The 20,083-nt window shown below is 41.2% G+C and overlaps 1 protein-coding gene across 3 annotated transcripts in view; it reads left to right on the top strand.

The window, feature by feature from the left end:
• The window catches only part of MIER1 (MIER1 transcriptional regulator), a 43,831-nt gene that overhangs the window by 4,668 nt on the left and 19,080 nt on the right, over positions 1-20,083 (top strand). For all 3 annotated transcript variants that reach the window (XR_012831051.1, XM_075710444.1, XM_075710443.1), the window contains exons 2-3: positions 14,319-14,343; positions 15,883-16,028. Coding sequence is in view for 2 of the 3 variants with exons in the window: in XM_075710443.1 (XP_075566558.1) it covers positions 14,319-14,343; positions 15,883-16,028 (171 nt within the window). In the remaining variant the exon portion in view is untranslated. The remainder of the gene's footprint in view (positions 1-14,318; positions 14,344-15,882; positions 16,029-20,083) is intronic.

Here is a 20,083-nt window from a genome sequence, read left to right as displayed (position 1 = left end):
AGCAGTTATTGTAGAATACTTCAGAGAGGTGTCTGTGGACCTAATGTAGACATGAGAATTCCATTTTCTCACTTCCTTGCTGAGAATATAAACTCCAAAGTGGTTGGTTATAGTCACTGATTGTATTCCCTCAGTTTTTCTGACAAGCTATTGAAGGGAAAACAGTAGCATTTAGCATTCTGCATTTCTAATCTTGGAAAAGAGCGTTTTTTTCTGCCATAATAGAAGAATTTCTTGGCCTTTTTTGTGTGTGATAGAATATTGATGTTTGTGGGCTTACTGCTTAGGACTTAGAGTTCTTTCTAATACAGTGGAGGGATTTTAGGTAGACAGTGGAATTGTTAAAAAGTTCAGTTTCTTTCTGAGCTTTTTTCCTAGCAAGAAGGCCCTGTCTGTATTAATATTTCCACTGCTAATACATTCATGTCATAAATTGTTTTCTTGTGGTGGTTGGCTTGTGACTGTATCCAATTTAATCTGAAATCCTACAGTATGATATGATCACTCTATAGACTTCCAATTTTTCTTAGTAAGAAATGTCAGGATATGACAATAAGTTCAGGCTGATGCTCTACTTTGTAATGGAAATGAACAATAAATACTTAGAAAAATGTCCAGTTGAAAGTCTGTGCTTCAGATAAGGCAGAAGGTATTCTGATTAACTGTTGTGGTCGTGCTTCGTAATACTTCTTGAAAATGGAAGTTCTCTTGGTGAAGTTCTAGTGATCATAGTGTCCTGTCAATGACACATTCCCCTTTGGCTGCAGCTTCCTCCATCTAGCAATCTTCCTCAGTTAGCCTTATAGCATCAGTGCCCATCTAGTTTTTCTGATGACTTGGTCCTTTAGGTAAATCACTGCACATTGGTTCTTGAGCAGGAATGACTACCCTGGGATACAATTGGTGGTTCCTGGTTCCAGGCATCTACTCTGCTTGAAGGAGAATGAGAATCAGTTCCACTTTATTGTAAATAAGTTAGTGTGTGAGTTCAGCAGATGATTCAGCAGCAGCATGGTCATGAGCCATTGGACAGCAGCTGCTTTTACCACCCTAAAGTGTGCTATCTCTTCTTTTGACTTGGAGCTCTGAAAAATGTAACTACATCTGCTCTTCAGTACTTCTTGTAGAGGTTTGCACTCACCATGGGCGTGAGTGCTCAGGCTGGTGAGGTAGTTAGTCCCTCTAGTTCAGAGATCTATGGGGTGATCAGAAACTGCCCTGACAGTCTTATGTCATTGTCGTCTGTCTGTCCTGCCGTGTCATCCCCCTGGACTTTCAGGGTGCTGTTTCCTCTTGCTGGAGGCTAGTCTCTCTACAGCAAGTGTGGCAGAAAGGAAAACATGATAGCATCACTCTTTGGAAGCCTGTAAGTTCGTACAGATTCACTTTGGGTGCACCTTCACTTTGTTGCTCCTGCTGTGGCATGATAACCTCTGACAGAAGCATGGAGCAGATAGCAGGCTGGAGAAAGTTAAATCACCCCAGGGAGAGTCATCACCTGACATCCTTCAGCCTTCTGTGTTCCCCTGAATCACTACCTTTTTTTTTTTAAAGTAGCAGCTGCTACTTTTGTTAGAGGTGCAGTTGAAATACCTTTCTATTTAAGAATTTTCGCTAGTATTTACAATATTGAAGATGTCCCCAGGTGATACAGTGACTTCACTGGCAAAACTGACTTAAAAAGGCTACTTAAGAAAGGCTGCAGTTTGCTTCCCATGAGGTGTGCCACTGCAGATTTAGGGAGTAATGTTGCAAACCAAATGTCTGAAAGATCCACATTAACAATATCCCTTGTGAAATACTGTGTATCATCTGCTTCCCCTTTCCAGTCTTCTCCTGGTGAAGAGATTTAGGTAGATTGATATAGGACTGAGTCAGCTGCATTGAAACCCAACTTGTGGTTCTTGCCAGTTAGGCACTCTGATCAGGCAGTTTCTCCAGAAAAACTGATGCTGAATTTTTTTAGTGTTTTGGTTTTTTGGTTGGGTTTTTTTTATTATTATTATGTAGTAATAAGCAGAACCAAACCTTACCCAATATTTTTCTCAGAAGAAGCAGGTAGGGAGAGAAAAGTGAGCAAATAAGCGGTTTTTCAGGGCTACCTGCAAAATCTCAAAACTCAGGATTATGAGATAATTTGGGGTGGAAGGGACCTCAGGAGGTCTCTGGTGCAAGCTTCTGCTCACAGGAGGATCTGCTCTGCGGTCTGACCAGCTTGCTCAGGGCTGTCTCCAGTCTAGTCTTGAAAATCTCCAAGTAAAGAGACTGGGCAACCTGTTCTAATGCTTGGCTGCCCTCACGGGGGAAAAAGTTGACTTTATAAACTCTTAAGTAGAATCAGGTGTAGGAAGGGAAGGGCCAAGCTGGGGGACCTTTGCTAAACTGGTAGTTTCAAGGCTTAGATGTACATGTTTGAGATCTGTGAGTTGAAACATTGCACTTGATCTTTGTGTTCTGGAAATACAAGAATTTTCTCATTTAGCAACCAAATTTATAAAAAAAAAAAATCCATGTATATAAACCCTTCCATTTCATGTGCAGAAGGGCTTGGATGTCACTGCAGTTTTGGCTGCAGAAGTGTTCACATGTAAAACCATTAAATGAGGGGCAGCAGTATTTTTTTTTTCTTTCTTTCTTTCTTGCTTCAGTATGTTGCTCTTTTCTTCCCAGGGTAAAAATGAGGCAAACCATTCTCTGACACTTAGGTTATTTTGATATACAACACAGGGAGAGAGGGACAGGCTGGACTGTAGCCTTCCACTGAAATACACATTTATGAAAAGGGAGACTTCCTTGAGTAAAGGATGTTCTTTGCCATTTTAACTAGTCGTTTTCTTCAGGCCATCATTTAGCTTAGCTCATTGGAGAGTTTATTAAATGGCTGCCACAGTCAGTTCTTAAGACTAACAGTTCAGGCATGGGTCTTACAAAATTTTTTAGCTGATGAGTTCCTATTCTCAAATAATTTGAACTTCAGGGTGTACAAAGCTAGTTTCTAAACCTTGTGTATTCAAAACTTCAGTTTTCGTGTGGTCTTTGAATATTATTCATGTAACTGTATATCTATGTCTTGGGAATAAATGTGAGTTATGAACAGAATACGTATTACTACTTGCATATCAGTAATTTACTTTTAATTAGTCTGCTTAGTGAAATGTAACTTTAATATACGTGTATGTGGCTTCAGCATCACTTGTGAGGTAATTATGTGTATTCTCTGCCTGGTGCTCATGCTTCATTCTTTGTGCTGTTATAAAATAGGTAACACTGGTGCGTTTTAAGGTTTGTTTGGCAGTTAATATTAAAAGTTTTCTGTGCCCCGAATGTTGCTAAAGCAAGCCACTGTAACCCAGAAGTTAACTTTGGTATTTTCCTGTGGCAGAGTTGAAAAGGCCTGAGCATCTACTTGATGAATTTGTCAGGCTTACTGCTATCGATATAGACAAAATTTGATTTTAGTTTTTAACTGGTTTATATAACACTTAAAGAGCTATTAAAGATAACTGAGTAAATTTGAACAGGATGTATATTTGTCATTGTCTTGTAGATACTGCTAATTTTAAGATGTTTCGTTATTAATAGATTATATGGAACAGCATGAAAGATGTTAGCAATTACAACAGTAGTTTTGTAGGTAGAAGTGAAACTGTGTAGTGTCCTGTCAGTTCTGTTCACGTGTTTCTTTGCAGGCTGTAGGAGAAGTGTAAAGAGAGAAAACTCAGTGCATTACTTCCACAGCTTTCACATTTTGCAGTATCCCATTCCAAGTCCAAGCAGCTATGAAGCATTGGAATAAGACACAAAAATCTCCTGCCAGCCTGCAGAAATGGGCATTGCCTGGAAGCATACCTCTGCTTCTGAAGTAGTGGGTTCAAAAATAAGCTGTGCAAAAGTGATGTCTCGAGAAGGCTGTTTGCATTAAACAAACCTGTCGTGATGCCAATTCAGTTTTACTTTTACCATTTAACTTTCATCACAAATTATAGTAATACAAACATCCCAAAGTCCAGCAAGTTTTTGTTGTCAGAGTAATGCTGTAGATCTAGGTATTTTTCTGTGTCTGATATGTGTCTACTAGGTTTGTCACTTGACAGTCCAAAGGTGTCTGGAAGAGACTGGCCAACTTCAGTTCCGTTTATTCCCATATCCATACACTGGAGAATGTATTTGATATGATCTTTTGGCTCGGTTGTTATTGCAAGTGTCACTAACCTTCTGAAAATACCTACTTGGCATGTCTTTCCTGAGGCTCCTAAAAATACACATGGAATAAAAACAGTGACAGATTCTTTTAGTGCCACCTAAGCCTGATGTTTTGTTGCTCACTGTCTTTTCTTTTTCTCTTCCCCATAAGGTTCATATTCTTCATATCTCAGAACTGGTATTTCCTTCCAGTTGCTCATCTGGAGCATTAACAAATGTGCTCAACAGTGTATCCATACAGCAGGACTCCCTTGGTCACTTGAGTTTTTCCTAGCTGTCCATAAGTTAGGAGATCATTAATGATTTTTCGTTCTTTTGAACCCCCAACAAATGTTCCCTGTTGTCTTTTCTGGTGGTATGCGTAGAACAATTTGAGTGCGTCAACCGTATATTTTAAGTGTCCCATAGTTTTTCTCTGCTGGGCCTTGGATACCATTATCTTCTTATAGGTAGCAGCTCTTTGTTCCCATGAGTGCCCTTGAGGCAAAAAAGTGCTTTGTACTTCTCTGAATTGCTGCAGCAGAAAATGAAAAGCCGCTGAAGAACCAGCATATTGTTTTTCACAGGAATTGCTGTTATATTGACATACCATAGCTTGCGACTTAAGATCTGATGATACCGATGTAGCCGTATGATCTTTAACTACTGCCAGGAAATTTTCATAAGCAAATGCCCTCAAAGCCATCTGTTCTACCCTGGCCACAGTCGTGATCACTTGGAGGCAAGGAAATGGGACTGAATAATCAAGAATTGCAGTAATTGTCTTGAAACAACTTTTTAATCATAGGATGCTCTTTCACCTTATGTGTAATGCTAACAGATTGTCACTGAAAGGGTCACTCCTGATCTCCTGCCACACACCCTTCTCCATGTGTCTAGCTTCAGGCTTGTGCTCTAGATTGTTTGCAATGTGTCTGGCAATTGCGAAGGCCCAAGATGAAGTCCTTTGGCTCACTGATAGGATGGAAAACTAGTGTTAAGTTTTCTTTGAGATTGGTTTGCTGAACCAGCACATGCTGCAGCTTCCTGATTGCTAGACCTGGCACAAGTGGCAGAAGCACATGGAGTGGTGGGAAGAGGTCAGACTACTACTTTTGGCAGCAGCTGGCCATTAATATAGATGAGATGTAATGTGACACTGCATCTAGCTAGAAATAGAAGGCAGAAAATGATTGGCAGTGCATCACTTAGACTAGAAACGTATGAAATGCAGAGATGATAATCCACAAACTAGGACAGACTAGGTAGATGTGGTAGGCAAAGCTTAGAAGAAAGGAATAGAGACCCAGAGGCTGTTCTCCTAAAAGCTGCCTATGAAGTCTGTGGCAAAGAGTAAACTAGAACCTCTCAAGTAATGTATCCATTCTGTGAGGTAGCCTGAAATGGACTTAATCTTTCTGGAGGTGATTGGGTTTTTGCAGATTTTCTGATTTGGGGTTTGGTTTGGTTTTTTTTTCCCCCTTCCATAGACTAGGATTGTACTGGGTATATATTTTGGAGTTGTTTAGAAGTCACGGGGGTCATTCTGAACTCTAGAGGCATTGCAGTATTTTAGCAATTCTTTTGAAGCTGTGAAGGAGGTGATTGCTTTAGCAGTATTTCAGCCTGTTTCCCTGTCAACAGGGAAGGCTGTTTGCTTTCTTGAGCTGTCATGCCTTCTCCATACAATTTTAGAATAGTGAAAGCTGAACTGTGTTTCTTGGAGTGTGCTTGACTTCTATGAGATCTTTTTATGCCCCGCTATGGGTTTGTGTCCACTCAAAAGGAAAATGGTTCATTGTGGTAGGCTCCTCTGCGATATTTATTGGAGCATTTAGTTACAGAACTGTTGAAGTTGGAAGGGACATCTGGAGATAATTAAGACCAACCCATTGCTCAAAGCAGTGTCAGCTAGAGCAGGTTGCCCAGGACCATTGCCAGTCTGGTTTTATATACCTCCAGTGCAGACACCGCAACCTCTCTGGGCAACTTGTTCCCATGTTTCATCGCTCCTACAGTGAAAAAAGCTTTTCTTTATGTTTAAATGTATTTCAGTTTGTTCCCATTGACTCTTGTCACTGGGTGCTGCTGAGAAGAGACTGGCTCTGTTTTCTGTATGCCCTCCATCAGATATTTATGCACATGGATCAGATCCTCTTGAGCTGTCTCTTCTCCAGGTTGAACAGCTCAGGCTGTCAGCCTCTCCTCCTATGTCAGATTATCTAGTCCGTCAGTCACCTTTGTGGCCTCTTGCTGGAGTTGCTTCATTCTGTCCATGTCTCTCTTGAAATTGGAGCACTGGACACAGTACAGCTCTGCAGATAAGGACCTGGGGCTCCTGGTGGTCACAGAGTAGGCCATGAGCCAGCCATGTGCTCCTGTGACAAATAAGTCCCCCAGCACCCTGGGCTGCATTCAGAGCTCTGCCAGCAGGTGAAGGGAGGCGATCCTGCCCCTCTGTTCAGCCCTGGGGAGACCTGTCTGGAGCACTGGGTCCAGGGCTGGGCTCCCCCCAGGATGGGGAAGATGTGGACAGACTGGAGCGAGTCCAGCAAAGGCTGCAAAGATCCCTGAGGGTCTGGAGCACCTGAGATGTGAGGAAGGGCTGGGAGAGCTGGGGCTGTTCAGCCTGGGGAGGAGAGGGCTCAGGGGGTCTTATCCTTGGGTACAGATGTCTGGGGGGGGAGTAGAGATGAGGGAGCCAGACTGCTCTCAGTTGTCCAGGGGCAGGACAAGAGACAATGGGCTCACATTGAAAATCAGGAAATTCCAGTTAAGTGTAAGAAGAAACTTTTTTTTTTTGTAATTTTAAGGGTGATCAGCAACTAGATCCGGTTGTCCAGGGAGGCTGGGGAGTCTCCATCCCTGGGGGTATATAAAACCTGACTGGATGAGATCCTGAGCAGCCTGTTACAGGTGACCCTGCTTTGAGCACAGGGTTGAACTTGGACAATCTCCAGGCATGCCTTGCAACCCCAGCTGTTTTAGGAATATATATTCCACATGTGGTTTCACCACTGCTGGTTGCTGCTCTTAATGCAACACAGGATGCTGTTGGCCTTCCTTGTCACAAGGGCATGTTGCTGGCTTGTGTTCAACTCAAATGTCCACCAGGACCTCCAGGTTATTGTCTACAAAGTTACTTTCCAACTGGTTGGAACCTAGCCTGTACTGGTGCCTGCAGTAGGAGGTGATTCCTCCACACATGAAGGACTTTGCCTGTGTTGAACTTCATGAGGTTTCTGTTGGCCTGTTTCTGCAGCCTGTTGAGATCCCACGGACTGGCAGTGCACTCATCTGCTGTATCCACCACTCCTTCCAATGTTGTGCTGGCTGCAAGTGTGCTGAGGGTGTGCTCTGTCCTGTGGTCCAGGTCCCTAATAACGGTGCTGGACAGTGTTGGCCCCAGCCTCAATGCCTGGGTTCTGCCTCCTGTCACTGACATCCAGCTGGACTTTGCTGCTTGTCACAGCCCTTTGAGCTGGGCTGTTCAGCCAGTTTTCCATCCACATCACTGCTTCATTGGTTTGTCTGTGAGGGTGTTATGGGAGATGGTGTGGAAAGCCTTGCTGAAGTGAAGACAAGGAGCATCCCTTGCACTCCCCTCATCCACCATGCCAGTCCTCTTATTGAGGGAGGCTCTTGGGCTGCTCAGGTGTGATTCCCCTTTTCTAAATCCATGCTGACTGCTCCCATTGCCTCCTTGTCCTCCTTTGCATGTCGGGAAATGTTTTCCAGGAGGGTTTGCTCCATCACCTGCCTGAGGGTGGGGGTGAGGCTGAGGCTGTCCAGCCTGTAGTTCTCTGGATGCTTATCCTTGAAGAGGGGAATTGTCTTTTCCATCCTGAAAACTTGTAAAGGGTGACAGAAACTTCAAGTGGGACTGAAACAACAGGCTCCAACATTTATATATAAATATAAAAATTATATGTATATTAAAAAAATATAAATCATATAAAAATCTATGCATGTACATAAAACCATACAAAGCATATATGAATCTGAAGGATGCTGAATGGCTTCAGGGCAGAGAGGTTAGAGCAGACCCTGTTCTGCTTGTTGAAGATTTCAACACAGGAAACCTGCTGTTCTGAATTGAGGTGGGGAGTTGGTTGTTCTCCTTTACACAAGGCTCATGGACCAGCAGGCCTCCTACAGGTCTTTCTGGCTGTTGGCAAATCCTTAACAGTGGCTGAAAGCAAAGCTCTGGTTTTAGAATCATAGAATGCTTTGGGTTGGAAGGGATCTTTAGAGGTCATCTAGCCCGACCCCCCCTGCAGGGAGCAGGGACAGCTTTAACTAGATCAGGTTGCTCAGAGCCCTGTCCAATGTGACCTTCAATGTTTCTAGGGATGGGGCCTCCACTACCTCTCTGGGCAACCCCTTCCAGTGCTTCACCACCCTCATTGTAAAATGTTTCTTCCTTATGTCCAGGCTAAATCTATTCTTCTTTAGTTTAAATCCATTATTCCTTGTCCTGTCACAACAGGCCTTGCTAAAAAGATTGTCCCCATCCTTCCTATAGGCCCCCTTCATGTACTGAAAGGCCGCAATAAGGTCTCCCCACAGCCTTCTCTTCTCCAGTGTGAACAACCCCAACTCTCTCACCCTGTCCTCATAGGAGAGGTGCTCCAGCCCTCGGATCATTTTTGTGTCCCTCCTCTGGTCCCGCTCCAACAGGTCCATGTCCTTCTTGTGCTGAGGGCTCCAGAGCTGGGCGCAGTACTCCAGGTGAGATGTCACCAGAGCAGAGTAGAGGGGCAGAATCACCTCCCTCGACCTGCTGGCCACGCTGCTTTTGATGCAGCCCAGGATTCGGTTGGCTTTCTGGGCTGCAAGTGCACATTCTTGGCTCATGTCCAGCTTTTCATCAGTACCCCCAAGTCCTTCTCCACAGGGCTGCTCTCAATCCCTTCATCCCCCAGCCTGTATTGATATTGGGGGTTGCCCCATCCCAGGTGCAGGACCTTGCACTTGGCCTTGTTGAACCATATGAGGTTCACACAGGCCCACCTCTCCAGTTTATTCAAGTCCCTTGGATGACATCTCATCCTTCTGGCATGTCAACTGCACCGCTCAGCTTGGTGTCATCTGCAAACTTGCTGAGGGTGTGCTCAGTCCCACTGTCTATGTCATTGATGAAGATATTAAACAGCACTGGTCCCAGTACGGACCCCTGAGGGTCTCCACTTGTCACCGGTCTCCATCTGAACATTGAGCTGTTGACCACTACCCCCTGGATGCGACCATCCAGCCAATTCCTTACCCACCAAACAGTCCACTCATCAAATCTGTATCTCCTCACTTTAGGGAGAAGGATGTTGTGGGGTACTGTGTCGAAGGCTTTACAGAAGTCCAAATAGATGACATCCATTGCTTTTCCCTTGTCCACTGATGCAGTCACTCCTTCATAGAAAGCCGCTAGGTTGGTCAGGCAGGACTTGCCCTTGGTGAATCCATGCTGGCTGTCTCAAATCACCTCCCTGTTTTCTATGTGCTTGAGCGTAGCTTCTAGGAGGATCTGTTCCATGGTCTTCCCAGGCACAGAGGTGAGGCTGACAGGTCGGTGGTTCCCAGGGTCCTCCTTTCTTCCCTTTTTAAAAATGGGCACAACATTCCCCTTCTTCCAGTCACCAGGGACTTCACCTGACTGCCATGACTTTTCAAATATCCTGGAGAGTGGCTTGGCAACTACATCAGCCAATTCCCTCATAACTCGGGGATGCCTCTCATCAGGTCCCATAGACTTGTGTACACTGAGGTTCTTCAGGTGGTCTCGAACCTGATCTTCCCATACAGTGGGAGGGGCTTTACCCCCCTGGTCTCCATCTTGCAGTCCATCGACTCAGGAGGGGTGAGGAGAGAGGTTGCCGGTGAAGACTGAGGCAAAGAAGTTGCTGAGTACCTCAGCATTCTCCTCCTCTGTTGATACTAGGTCGCCATTCTTGTTCATCGAGGAGGTGTGCTTTCTTTAACCTTCCTTTTCTGGTTGACATACCTGTAGAAGCCCTTCTTGTTTTTCTTTACATCCCTTGCCAAACTCAGCTCCATCTGTGCCTTGGCCTTCTTGACCCCCTCCCTACACAACCGGGCAGCTTCCCTGTACTCTTCCCAGGACACCAGGACACCACTGCCTGTGCAGTTCCCTCTTACTCTTTAGTTTGACCAGCATGTCTCAACTTTGGTGTTTTTTTTCCCGTGAGGGCAGAGCTGCTGCCGTTACACTGTGCTAGATTCTGTTTGCTTGAACTCATGCTATCCTTAATTCACAATAAAGTGAATGCTACCTTTCCCTCACAACCCCTACCCTATGTGGTGGTGCTGTAAAGAAAGCAGTCTCTAAGCTATTTTTGCTTTTCCACAAGTGCTCTTGTGCTTTGAGTCACAGTTATTTTTCTGGACACAAACATAATTATACCATGAGCCTTTTCTCACTCACCACCCTGATTTCTTCAGCTTTGGAGGCACGGCTCCCTGATGCTCCTCTTATCCCTGGTTTATACGCTCATTTTTCTTCATTCCTTTCCTTCTGACTTGAGGCCTTTCTCCAGAACTTTTCTTCCCAGGTTGGGCTGGGGTAAAGTAGGTGAATCGGCAATGAGGGGCTCCACCTGCCCCGTGCATGGGCCAGCCACATTTCCCCAGTGGATTACCACTGCAAAGCTGAGACTAGCACTACTGATGTATAAATGCATAAACTGTTTCCCAACTGAGCCTTGCATTGAAATGCCTCTGTTACATCAAAAAATAACTGGGGAGGTGGGGAGTGATTATTTAGCCTTAACAACAGGTTAGAGAGACGCTGGCCATGAGTAAGTGTAGGTTGTATCTTGGAAAGTTTTTTTTGTCAGCAGGAGTGTTAGCTTGTGTAAAAGCCTTCCAGTAATGATGTGTTTTGGTGCTTGGACAGAAAGAACAGTTTTAAGATGGCATTTGCAGAATTTAGTGTTTACTAAGTAACATGTTTTATCCCTCAGAATAGATTGTCTTCAGGGCTTTCTAGGACATTACATTCAGCGCTCTGTTCCTAAGAGGGCAGAGTCATTTCTGGAATAATCTTTCATCTTAAGTCACAGGGACACTTTTTTCCCTTCTTATCTTTACCAGCCATGGTTCTGCTTTCTTCTTTCCATCTCAGAGCAACTTGGTAGTCAAGTCACTTGATTTTGGTGAGAGCAGTCTATGTTGTAATGATGAGTCATTATTTGGATGCAAAGTATACCGATACTACCCTTCTGCAAAGCATACTGATACTACCGTATTGGTCAATACTTTGTTAAAAGGGGCCTCTGGGATTCCAGGGACCCTTGCGTGAGGATGGGGTCTCCACAGCTTGCTTCCTGGTCTTGGTTGAGGCTGGATGTATTTGCAATGGACTTCATACCCTGGCAGAGACTCATTAAAAGGAGGACGGGAAAGCTGCACCTTGACTTCTGCGCAACCCGCAGACCATAAGCAGCGCCTCTGCACAGCTCTGATGAATTGCTTACTGTTGCTGTTTTGCTTTTGCTAGATTGTTGCAGTTGATACAAGCTCCAGTTACGTTTCTGTCATGCCCTCTTTGGGTGATAAAGGTTCCTCTTGCTGCTAGTGGTGGCCATAGTCTGCATTTGCAGTGCTCATTTCTTTCATATTTGTACAAGAGAATTATTAAGGAAGACTTAGTCTTTATTTTAAAACTTTCTAAGATACTTCTTAGTGATGTTTGTCTTTCCCTTATTTTTTCCTTGCACGGAACATGCAGTATTGTCTACCTTATTCTCAGCATTGTCTGCCAGAAATAGACAGTTTGAACTTGTTCAATTTCCCACCTGTGATTGCTGCAATGAATGCACTAAGACTTTGCTAATTTTGCACTAATAATTGTGTATTACTTACTATGCGTTACCCAGTTTTGCAAGTTTATCAGAAAAACAAAACATACCAAATAGAGATCAGTCGTTGCTGGCTGATTTTGATATTCAACTTTAGCTCAGTATATGCTAGTAATAATGTACAGCGGAATTTTTTAAGATAATCTTTGCAAAGAAAGATTTTTAAACTGTAGTCATTAGCGAAACTTCCTGTGGCATTGTGCAACATTTTGCAAAATTTTTTTTAGTGCCTACCCGCTTAATGTGAATTTCAGTCTACTTAATTGTGCAGATATGATTTCTCTTGGCTTTTTTGTGCAGTACTGCCTTTTAAAGCTAATACTGCCTAAAAAGCTATTTCTTGCAAGTCAGCAGTGATACTGCACATAAACTAAAAACATATTTGGATGTTAGTAAGTATGAGAAAAGTAGACTGTAGTGTCTCCACCTGAAGACAGTGTATATATTCAGTGTTTTCTTTAGGCTGTACAAACTTAGGAGAGCAAAACTTCTTGTCTATTTTATCTTCTATCTGCCCTTCAGACAAATATTCAAGCTGTGTTTTTACCTTTGTATACTGCTTTCTGCTTGACACAGGCAAATATATTTTAAGTTTTCATTTGTGTGTTGTAGACTATGGTAAAATGTAGGCAGACATGTAAGTGAATGTTGGTCATTGATTCCTAAGAAGGTGTATTTCTTCTCACTTTGAAGAGCTGCTAATATAAAAGAACTTTATAATTACATAGACTTTTTCAAATTTTAGTTTTTACTTTGCTACATAGCTAGGCCAGGTGTTTTGGGTGGAAGTGGCTTGTGCAAGTGACTGCTTGGCTTTATGAGGTGAAGTCAAGGAGAAGGAAAATGCTTTAGAAAATTTTGGAATAATAGTACAAGTTTTTACTTGAGTTTAAATTTACCAGTTTCTAACATGCTATCTTGTTTTAATTTTGCATACAATTCTGGGTGTACAGATTTTGCAATTCTAGTAGGAGTAGGTATTATGCATACACACAAATATCTATCGTGAATGTGTAATTGAAGTTTTCCAAATTATTTCTTGGCCAAATGCAGGCAGTTTTTCATGAAGGCAGCATTGTGTATTATGTAATATAACAACATCCATGAACAATATCTCAGCTTCCAGAAGGTGGCAGGGAAAGGGGTACTGCAGCTTTCTGAAGTAAAAAGTCATTCTTCCTAACTTTGAAAGAAACACTTCATTAGGTCTGTTCCTGAAAATAGTTGAAACATTTGCTTGAATTTTCAAAACAAATGAGGTTTGCATGTCTGACATGCAAATTTCATCTCAGGAGGTTAAAGACTGGCAAAGTTATAAGCAAGGGAAAGCAGAATTTTATGAAAGAAGATGTTTGTTCTGATTATAAATGTAAGGTTACCAAATATGGTAGGCCAAAGGGTGCCTCTGTTACATACAGATTGTTGTGGAAGTTTCTTTTTTTTTCTGTATTTCAAGAAATATATTTGTTTTGTAGTGTTGTGATCATATTAATTTGTGTTCTAAACATACTTGAGAAGAAAGTCTGGCTTGTAAAACAATTTTTGTTGGGTTTTTTTTTTTCCTCACAGCTGGGTTAGAGATTAAGATTAAACTGCTTTTTTCTTTTGTTCTATGAGGAGTTCTCATTGTGATTACCTTTTAAAAGTGTGTACCTTAATTTAAGTAGAAAAGGGAATTTGTGTATAGCATAGCATGCAGTTTCAAACAGGAAGAATAATTTTTTCTTAAACTGTGCTTCTACTGTCAATGTAATCTGGCATATACCTTGGTTGTGGAAAAGGGGATCTAGTACACAGAGTTAGACTAGAGCTGGATCTGTTAAAAACTAACCAATCACTACTGTTAGTTTTCAGTTTTGTATCAGAATAAAGGAAGAATTGGAAATGAGCAGATAGAGATGGAGAGAAAGTAGCATTGCCCCATCTGGTAGTAGCACCGATTATGCCATACTAAGCTGATTGTGGAATTGTAATACTATTTTCAAGATTAATTGTTTTTCTTTATTTTATACCTTCATCAACTCAATTATTGCATCACAAAATGGGCAGTTCTTCCAATTATCCTTGCTGAAATAGTGCAGCAATATTGATACATAAAGGAGAAAATGAATACTATTTATCTTAAATTGCTTCAGCGTGTTTGTAGTGCTTTATTTGTAAATACATTATTTGCAGTGACTTGCTTTGTGTCAGATGAATTATTGACTTGAGCTTGTGCAGGTTCAACATAGAAAAAATAATTTCCTGTGTTTTCTTTTTTAGCCTTCTGTTGAGTCTTCAAGCCCAGGTAAATATTTTTAATATTTCCTAAACTTGTGAGGGAAGAGGGCACCCTTGAAAAATTATTTTTGCTGGTCTCTTCCAGTTAGTAATCTAAGGATATAATTTGATTAACAGGTTGGTGGCAGTACTGGTTTAAGCAGTCACTGCTTTCTTCCAGCCTGTACCAGCACAAGTTTCTAAATGGCAAAATACACTGGGGAAATACGATACTTGTCTTTGCAAAAGCTGCACAAACCTGTGTTTGGGAATGCTGATGTCCTAAGGAGCACAATGTGAGCGAGCGCTGCGGGCGTGAGAGACTACATCACCCAGCAATAGAGTTACCATCCATCTAGGCATGGCTACCTGTTGGTGTTAGAATTAAATACAGAGTCAAAACTTAAGGCACTGGATGTTTTGATGCATAATAGCATCAAGAACAAAAGCATCAAGAAAAACAGTATTTTTTTACCTCATTGAATTACTAAAAATGAGGGGTTTCATTACTTCTGTTTTTAAAGCTGGTTATTTTCTGATATTCCAGTATCCCAGAATTACTGGCTATCTAGTAGTCAGCCTAAGTGTAAATTACGAATATCTGGGGGGCTTTTGTTCACTTTTGTACCACTGTACTTATTGTTACTTATTTCCAAGGTTTTTGGCATCCTGCTAGTGGAAAAGCGTTCCACTAGTTACTTTAGTTGGACTGCCATTGTCTCTTGAGCTCTTGTTTCATTCAGGGAAATAATCAATTGCTTTAACACTTCAAAATACAAAGCAGAGTTAACCCTTATAGTCAACCCCTCCCTCTTGCACCCTTAGCATGGGTATACTCTTCAGGCTTTGGAAAATGAAATTTAAATTGTCCACGGAGACAAGTGGAAAAATGTTAGCAGAGTTAGAATTAGAAGTCAGGTATTGCTGAATTACATAAAAACACTGCATCTGCCAAACCATTCATCCATTCATTTATTTTTCATTGTCATAAAATATAACCAGACTTCTTTACAATGAACTGTGAAAAAACTGCACGGGGAAAAATAACTAAGGATTCTGCATCATAAATAAAATCTGCTTAACTGTGAAGCTTACTTTAAGTTTAAATTTTGGAAAAGTCATTAGACTGTCTTTGTAGTTGTAAACAAGAAAGCTTCCAAAGTATAAAGGAAATGACTACCCTGAGTTTATATTTTATGAGTATTTCTGCTCCCAGTAGAACTCTTGATTCAGGCAGGTTTATGATTATTTAAGAATTAAGTCTTCAAAAACTGAACATTTTACAAACATTTAACTAGGGGCGCCTGATGTCCAGATGTATAGTACTTTGAGAACTGGCTAGTTAAACAGTATCTCCTGGTTCTTTTTTCCATGATCTCTTACTATCCAAAGGACAGCTTTCATTGTCCTCTGAGATTGGCTTTCCCTAAGATAAATGATTGAGGGATTTTGAAGATATTTTAATTTCTGAGTATAATTTGAGTATTAAAATGTCACCAAAATAAAAAATTAAACTCTGTGAGGCCATGATCTAACTAAAAACATTCTTTAAAATGTTTTCTATCAGGAGGTTCAGCAACATCTGATGACCATGAATTTGATCCATCAGCTGATATGCTGGTGCATGACTTTGATGATGAACGGACATTAGAAGAGGAGGAAATGATGGAAGGAGAGACAAACTTCAGTTCTGAAATAGAGGATCTTAACAGGGTAGGTAGCCTTAAGTAGTCATAAAACACAACCACAGCCCACAGTCTCACACAAAACATGCAGGGTTTTTCCCTTTTATTTGGAATTTAAAAAAACCCACCCCTAAAACACTGATAGGCAAATAATATAGATGGGGGAAAGGGGCTGAGCTAAATTTGCAGCTCTCAAAAGTTGGGAAAAGGAAACTGGTACATAAATACTTAATAGTGTATAACGCTGTGCTTGTTTAGTTTCTTTTTGCATATATGTGCTGGTGTAGGATTTGCATTCTAGAGCTAATATAAGTTAAAGTACACTCTTGACTAAACTTGTGTATTCCAGTGTTACTACTTTCTAAAACACTTGCAGTTGATTAGTGCATATAGATTTTGATTTTTTTAAAAATCCCATAATTTTACATTTCTCTTGCATTTTTATACAAACATTTATGTAATACTTTAGTAGGGCATATAGAAGTATCTTCATTTTTAAGGTAGAGGAAGTGGAGATGCAGATGAAATTATTTGCTCAAAGCAAAGAGTTGCCTGCAGAGCTGGGATCAGAACTCACAGTTATTGTTAATAGTGATAAATAAGTCTTAAAACGTATCAGTATCTTCTGAAATAATTGCATATAAGATTTATTTGGCATTTTGAGGTTATGCTGTCATTTATGTATTGTCTTAAATTACTTCTCAGGCAGGAATAATATTCTTAAATTACAAACTAGGTTCATTATAAATGCAAAGTTGTTTAGATACTGCCTGTGACTTCATTGGCTGAAAAGGCTTCCAGAACAGATCATTAATGATTCTCAGATGCATATGTGATGTACAAATCCTATTCAGAATAAGTGATTATGCAAATATGACTTTAAATTAATTTAGTGCATTTAATCTACATTTCGGGTGTAAACGATAGTTTCTGTCTGGTAATTTCAGGTTTGATATTAAATGGTAAAATGAAGATAAATAAATAGTTTGTGAATCTAAATATGCTTCATCTAGATTAAATGAGAAATGGAGCTCCACATGTATGTCAGGTGGTTTGTAAGTTGAAAATACTTTTTTCCCCCCTCGTATTTTGTGAAGAGTCAATATCTGGATGTGTAATTCTATCACCACATTACAATGCTTCGTTTATAACTGTATTTCAGCCATCAGTTTATTCCCTCATATCTCGGTTGTCGGGGCTGCAAGTTTATAATTTCTCCACACATCAGCTCTTTTGTCATCAGGATGGTGAGCAATAGTGTCACTTAGATTTACATTGCTCTGTGTGCTGCTCCTCTCTGCAGGGTGCTTTTACAGACTGGCAGAGAATTGTGTGGTCAGTTTGTATGTGTATTGCAGGTAGGGCTTTTACTGAGTTTCAGACGCTTACATGCCAGCAGGGTCTTGCTAGAGACCTGCGGCTGCTTCTAGTTGTGAGATAGCAGGCTGCACATCAAGTCTTAACTTTTATCTCTTTTTCTGAATCATGGGTGATAGGCAATCTACATCTCAAAACTATTGTCAAGGCAAGTGCTATCCTGTCTTTTTCTTTCCCCTGACATTTACACATACTATTTCAAATTTCCCCCAGGCTGTGAATGTGCCTGATTTACTAGTTCAGCTCTTTCAGAGACAAGGTGGCAGTCAGATTTTGCAAAAGAATTTTTGAACCTTAATGATTTAACCTCCTGACTGTCATAAAAAGTACACCTGCCTCTGAGGGTGAGGATCTTTTCTGCTCATTGGTTGAAGCTGTGGTGAATCTGTAATGCCTTAGTACTTGCATTTGAGTAGCATCCTGCATTTGTCCGTGCAAGTACGTTTATACACTTTTGTCTAAATGGCAGTAGCATATTTGAGTCTAGAGATCTGAAGTTGCCTTCCATGCTGCTCTAGTATAGGAAAAAATACGGTTCCCTGAGAGCAGAACAGTACCTGAAGGGAATCAGAAGTATTGGATTTGGTGGTACTCAGTGATATTTCTTGAAAGGTAGGAGTGTTTCTTGGGCAGGAAAGCTATCCGTGAGGTGGTGCAGCAGAATATCATTGATCATATCCAGACATGTATTCAGTAATACTGGTTTTGTGTGTAGGAGCATCTATACCAGATGTGACCAAAGTCCTGGCTAACCAGTATTCCTTCTTCAGCAGCCTGAGAGACAGTGCTCAGGAAGGTGTGCCTGGGATGAGGCACATTCCTCGGCGTTCTGGGCATGTGCTGACACTGCAGTTTTCCAAAAAGCAGGAAATTTGGCAGCATAATTCTGGTAGTAGGAAACTGCATTCACACTCTGTCTTGGAAATAATAAAAGACCAGGCCCCAGCAAGTTGCAGAAATTCAACTTCCTCCTACTTTTAGCTAAGCTGACTGTACAAAGCATCAGCTGGAGGGAGTGTGACATGGAGGATTTGATGGGTGTGAGGCCAAGTTATTTACCTTTGTGCTGCCCTGTCTTTGGGCAGAGCACTACTGGGTGGTGTGTGCTGGCTTCCTGGGTGCCTCTAGGAAGTGGTGAGTATTGCCAGGTGCTGCGTGTGGTGCCTCCCTGCATTATTTACAGAATGACTCCCTCCCTTCTTCCATTTGTTGTTCCATATAATCACTTGGTTTCTCCTTTTGGGGTCCCCCTTTTCAGGCAGGGCTCTTGGGTTTTCTTAGGGTTATGCACCAGCATCCTCTTGTCTTTAAATGAGAGAACCATACGTGGAAGCTTGCAGTGTTTCTCCCAAATACTCTTCCAGCCTCTAGCGGGGTGCAGTTCAGGCACGTATGAAAACGATGTTCTCTCTTTGTAATGCCTGTCAGTCTTATTTTTCCTCCTCCCGTAGATTTGTCCGATTTATTTTTAACCTCTGTAAACTTGGTGTCCACAAGGCATGTGGCAATGTTGCGCAGCTCATTTAGTGTGAGAAACAAGTTTGATTTTTTCACACCTCTTCTGTGTTCATTTCAGTTGTTGCCCCTGAGCTCTTCAGTTAGAAGAGTGTACGGTCATTTATATTGACCACTTCTGTGCTGCTTACAATACAGTTCTCTGTTATATCACTCCCCCTCACTTACCTCCACTCCAGATGCACAAGTTATAATTATTTCTTGTTATTAAACATCTTCCACATAAGAAATTTCTATGTCTTTGATAAGACTTGTTACTTTTTTAACCCTTCCTATTTTTGCAATATCCTGAAACAATACAGAAATCATTATTTGTATTTTATCTTGGAAAGTTGCAGACCCTTGGGGCTTTTTGAATTGTAATGGACTGTTTGAAGTTAAGACGCCCTACCTAAGAAAAATGTTGTAAATACAATACCACTTTGCTAGGTTACATGTAGTGATATGCCTGTTACATCGTTCACACATACCTACGAATTGTAGTAAAAGTTCTTTTTAATTCTCAGTCTCCATCTACAAATGGGATAGTGGTGAGGAGCGCTTGATGAACATATATTACCTCCCAAAATGTACTGGAGAATGTTTGTTTGGATAATTATGAATAGGGTTTTTCTGATAGCTATACTGTCAGATTAAGATCACAGTCCTGTCATGTTGTCCGTGTCAGTAAAGTATTAATTCCCCACTTCTAGGAGTTCTTTCCATAAAGTGATACAATAGGGACCAAGAAGTCAAGAGGGAAGGTGAGGACATTCAGGTCCACATGGTCTGCATCTACTGTGTATATAGCTTAACCAAAGAGTAGACCAATAAGTGGTAGAATGGGTTAGTTCTCTGAAGTAAAATAAAATAAAATACACAGACAATGAGTACTGGTAACTTCTGTGTTACTTTTATTTTTACACAGCAGAACTAACTACACTTGCCTTTTGTAATTGGTATTGTTAGTATGTTTCCAGAAGCTAGAGATGTGTTGATCAGTGAAGGCCCTTAGGAAAGGATTTCATTGGAGGAAGTCTAAGGTCAGCCAATAATTAAAAATTCTGATTATCAGCCAAGATGTACATTACATACTAAGAAGAAATATTTAGAGCAAGCAGATACCTCTAAATCGTAAACAAAGGATTTGATCTTGTGAGAGAGATAATTTTAAAATGCTCTCTGAAAGCCTCTGCTCTGAAAAATCTTGTT

The sequence above is a fragment of the Pelecanus crispus genome, chromosome 5, assembly GCF_030463565.1.
Source record: "Pelecanus crispus isolate bPelCri1 chromosome 5, bPelCri1.pri, whole genome shotgun sequence".
In the NCBI taxonomy this organism is placed as follows: Eukaryota; Metazoa; Chordata; class Aves; order Pelecaniformes; family Pelecanidae; genus Pelecanus; species Pelecanus crispus.
This window is presented reverse-complemented; position numbering and strand designations above follow the sequence as displayed.